The sequence below is a fragment of the Propithecus coquereli genome, unplaced genomic scaffold (assembly GCF_000956105.1).
Source record: "Propithecus coquereli isolate 6110/MARCELLA unplaced genomic scaffold, Pcoq_1.0 Scaffold172, whole genome shotgun sequence".
NCBI classification, from domain to species: domain Eukaryota; kingdom Metazoa; phylum Chordata; class Mammalia; order Primates; family Indriidae; genus Propithecus; species Propithecus coquereli.
In genome coordinates, this window is record NW_012141858.1 from 4467063 (window position 1) to 4471977 (window position 4915).

The window sequence follows — 4915 nt, forward strand, 5'->3', positions numbered from 1 at the left end:
CAAATTTCACTTTCTTAATGAGGCTCACCTTGCCCACCCTACTTAATACTGCAGCCCACATGTCCCCTCCCCCATCACCCAGCATACCTAAACCCCTTATTCTGTTTTTTAAAAAGAGCATTTATTGTCTTCTCATATTCTATATTATTTATAAATTTTTTATGTTTGTTGATTTTTCTTTGTTGTCCCTCACTAGAAAATTAAAATCTACCAAGGGCATAGATCTTGGTACATTTTGTTTACTATTATATCACCAACAACTAGAATAATACCTGTCATATAGCAAGTGCTCAAAAATTACTTTGTATATGAATAAATAGTTTATTTCCCTGCCTATAAATTAGCGTGACAATTCATGGCCTCTTATTTTCTTGCTGAGATATGTGGGTACAAATTAGATATGTGTATGCCAAGTATATTGACTTATCTGAAAGAAAGTTGCCATTCATAAAATAATAACAATTATCAATTTATGGATGTATAAGGTGACCTAGCATTTAAGTGTTTCAAAGTTTCCGTCTTAAACAAATCTGTCATAAGTCCATGGCAGTTTCACTTATACAACATCCCTTCTATAGCAACAGAACATGTATAACATTCAGAAGTTGGCTGAACATCATACCTCATTTTTTTCTTTGAGTTTTGTGATCATAACAATCACAGGGCTGTCTTCCTGCCAAACCATCTGCCAGAAATCATTCACGGTGTTGATCATAGGGCCCTGTGTGGCAATGAATGCTTTCTCTTTGCCACTGTAGCCCTATTTGGGGTAAAAAGACAAAAATATTGGCTTTTAAGTTTATACCTTGCATTAAAAGTTTAGGTGAAAGAGCTTCAGAATAAAATAGCTGTGTAGCACATACTATGGCAGCTTCATTGATTCTATCACCACAATTCTCATGTTGTTTTTCTAGAAAGTTAAGCATAGCATAGAATATTAAGAGTTGTAATGCCAGTCCCCAGTAGAGTGTCCATGTAGGGTACTATAGCCAGGGACCCACAATGAAGGGAGACTCATTATAAAGAACTCACTACCAATGTTGATTGTGACTAAGACGAAAATAAAAAATAAAACTTTGCTAGTTACCAAGTTTAATCAAACTTAATATACTCTAGGAAAAAAATAAAAACAACAATTCCAAAGAGTAAGTCACCAGAAAGAAATTTGTATTTATTTACTTACCCTAATATAATTAGCATTAATGTAGGTGCTCAATGAATCAGTTACATTTTTTGGTCTTAAACACACTCTGCTGAGGGGATCTAATGAAGAAAACAAAAAAGAATATATTAAATAGATTTATTCTTTGTAAAGTTCCTTAGAACACCAATAACCAGTACATAGAGCACCTGCTATATGTTGATTATCTGGAGTGTGTTGATGTTTGTTTTTGGTGCATGTGTGTGTCCATGTCTTCATCCATCTGTCTTCATTGAGGGATATTTGACTCCTGTTCATGAGATAAATCTCACCATTGATTGTAAACTCTCTCAATGCCCCACTTAAAAGACATAGATTGATGGAATGGGTAGACAAAAACAACCCAAACATCTACTATCTCCAAGAAACCCATTTAACTCATAAAAAGTAGCATATACTCTGGGTACAGGGGTGGAAAAACTATTCTACTCAAATGGAAACAAAAAGCAAGCAGGAGTATCTGTTCTTATATCAGATAAAATAGACTTTAAATCAACAACAATGAAAAAAGACAAAGATGGTCATTATATAATGATAAAGGGATCAATTCAACAAGAAAATATAATAATCCTAAATATATATTCACCTAACACCAGAGCTCCCAGATTCATAAAACAAATGCTACTAGACCTAAGAAATGAAATAAACAGTAACATAACAATAATAGGGGACTTTAACACTCCCCTGACAGAACTGGAAAGATCATCGAGGCAGAAAATCAACAAAGAAACACTAGATTTAAACAGGGCTCTAGAACAAATGGACATAACAGATATTTACAGAACATTCTACTCAAAAACTGCAGAATATAAATTCATAAACTATATATCTGACAAAGGACTTATATCCAGAATCTACAAGAAATCCAAACAAATCAGCAAAAAACCCCCAAATAACCCCATTAAAAAGTTGACGAAAGACACGAACAGACATTTTTTCAAAGAAGATATGCAAATGGCCAATAAACATATGAAAAAATGTTCAGCGTCACTAATCATTAGGGAATTGCAAATTAAAACCACAATGAGATACCATCTTACCTCTGTCAACATGGCCATTACTAAAATGTCTAGAAACGATAGATGCTGATGTGGATGTGGCGAAAAGGGAACACTTACATGCTGTGGGTGGGAATGTAAACGGGTACAATCTCTATGGACAACAGTATGGAGATTATACAGTAGAACTAAAAGTAGATCTACTATTGGATCCAGCAATCCCACTATGGGGATCTACTCAAAGGGAAATAAGTTACTTTATATTAGGTTATTAATTATGGAATGTCCAATTTCCTTAAGTACTAAGTTTGACAGTTGATATCTCTGACATTTCACTTTGACACTTTGTGTGTGTGTGTGTGAAGGTACATCCTTAGACTTTCAAATGTACCTTTTGGGTTATGATTATCTTTCAGAATTTTTTTAGAGCAATTTTTGTGAAACCATGGATAAGTAAAAAATTCATGTTATTTTTGAATATGAGGTCCATTGTGGAACCAATGCAGCGCAGATAGCTCAAAATATCAACAAAGTGTTTGGGAAGGATGTGGCTAATGAATATACAGTGCGTTGATGGTCTGGGAAGTTCCGTTATGGTGATTTTAATCTTGAAAATGAGCCAGGTAGGCAACCTGAGACCAAAGTGGATATGATGAGCTTAAAGCTGTAGTGGAAGCAAATTCATCTCAACCTATGCTTGAATTAGCAGTAAGGTTTGACATTACTATTCCAATAATATTTGACCATTTGAAACAAATGGGCAAGGTAAAGAAACTGAATAGATGGGTACTGCATGAATTAAAGTGTGTCAAAAGAGAAATTTTTGTCTTGAAGTTTGCCTTTCTTTGCTGTCATGACATAAAGGCAAACCATTACTACACCGTATTGTTATGTGTGACAAAAAATGGATTCTTTTTGACAATTGCAAGCCTTCAGCACAATGGTTGGATAAAGATGAAGTGCCAAAACACAGTTCAAAACTGAATATTCATCAAAGAAGCTAATGGCGTCTTCTTGGTGGTCCAGCACTGGTATTATCCATTACAGCTTCATGAAACCTGGTCAACAGATTACAGCAGACATCTACTGCAACCAAGTGGACAAAATGATGAGAATGCTTGTGATTAAGCAGCTGAGATTGGTCAATAAAGACAGGCCAATCCTCTTGCAAGACCACATATCACACAAAACAACACTGCTCAAACTACAGAAGCTGGACTTGGGAACTCTCTGTCATCCACCGTATCCACCAGACCTTGCACCAGCTGACTACCACTTCTTCCAGGCTTTGGACCACTTCTTGCAAGGAAAAATATTTGATTCTCAACAAGTTGTGGAAAACACATTGCCACTCGCTCTCTAGGCTTTTTTGTTGCTGGCATAAACAAGCTATTGCTAAGATGGCAAAATTGTGTCGATAGTTTAGGCACATACTTTGATTAAGTGTACTTCTTCTTGTTTGAGATATAAAAAACTAAGCCTTTTATTTGAAATCAGACATTTAATAGTTAATGACCTGATAAAAAAGATACCTGCACCCATATGTTTATTGCAGCACAATTCACAATTGCAAAGATAGGGCACCAACCTTAGTGTCCATCAACTGATGAGTAGATAAAGAAAAAAAATACACACACACACACACACACATACACACATACACACACGCACACTATGGAATACTACTCAGCCATAAAAAAGAATGACATTATGTCTTTCACAGCAACTTGGATGGAATTGGAGGCCATTATTCTAAGTGAAGTAACCCAGGAACAAAAAACTAAATACTGCATGTTCTCACTTATAAGTGGGAGCTAAGCAATGGATATACATGGTCGTACAGAGTGACATAATGGACATTGGAGATTCAGAAAGGGGAGGGTGGGAGGACGGTGGGGGATGAAAAATTACCTGTTGGACACAATGTACACTACTCAGGTGATGGGTAAATTAAAATCCTAGATTTCCCCACTATGTAATTCATCTGTGTAACAAAAATCTCACTCATACCTCCTTAATCTGCTTAAATAAAAAATGATAAAAAAATAATATGACAGAAGAAGGGATGGTGTTTGACCAGTTTCCTCCTTGCTCTCTTTCTTGTGTCACTTACTGTGGAGGAAGCTAAGTGCCATGTCTTGAGGGTACTTAAGCAGCCCTTCGAAGAGAGGACCACATGGAGAAGAACTGAGGCCTGCAGCCAATAGCGGTATGAGTGAGTCTTCTTAGAAGCAGATCCTTCAGTGCCAGCCAAGCCTTTAGCTGACTGCAGCCATGGCCAACATCTCAAATGGAATCTTATTAAAGACCTTGACCCAGAACCATGCGACTAAGCCTCTCCCCAATTCCTGGTACACAGAAACTGTGAGATATAAATGTTTTTGTTTTAAGCCACTGTATTTGGGAGTGATTTGTCACACATCAAAAACTGGTAATATTGGGACAAATAAGGAGGTAGTCACAAAATACTGGAGTGACATTCCATCGTTGTTGTTATCATTGCATTCATTGTGGGGTGGATGTATACCGGAAATCGAGCAGCTAACAGCATTTTATGCATTATATCACTTAATCATCACAATTCTAGAAAGTATGCACTATTAATATTCTCTTTATTAGGTTAAGAAATTGATGCACAGAGAGGTTAAGCAACTCATCCAAGGTTACACAGTAAGAGGTGAGGCAGAGAGGTAAACCCAGGTTATTAAACTTAGAG

At 36.3% G+C, this 4915-nt stretch overlaps 1 protein-coding gene across 1 annotated transcript in view; it reads right to left on the minus strand.

Moving 5' to 3' along the window:
- PTPRR (protein tyrosine phosphatase, receptor type, R) overlaps positions 1-4915 on the minus strand; it is a 171278-nt gene that overhangs the window by 67451 nt on the left and 98912 nt on the right. The window contains exons 4-5 of the mRNA XM_012642071.1: positions 1184-1263; positions 623-760 (exon numbers count right to left, since the gene is read on the minus strand). Of these exons, the coding sequence (XP_012497525.1) occupies positions 623-760; positions 1184-1263 (218 nt within the window). The remainder of the gene's footprint in view (positions 1-622; positions 761-1183; positions 1264-4915) is intronic.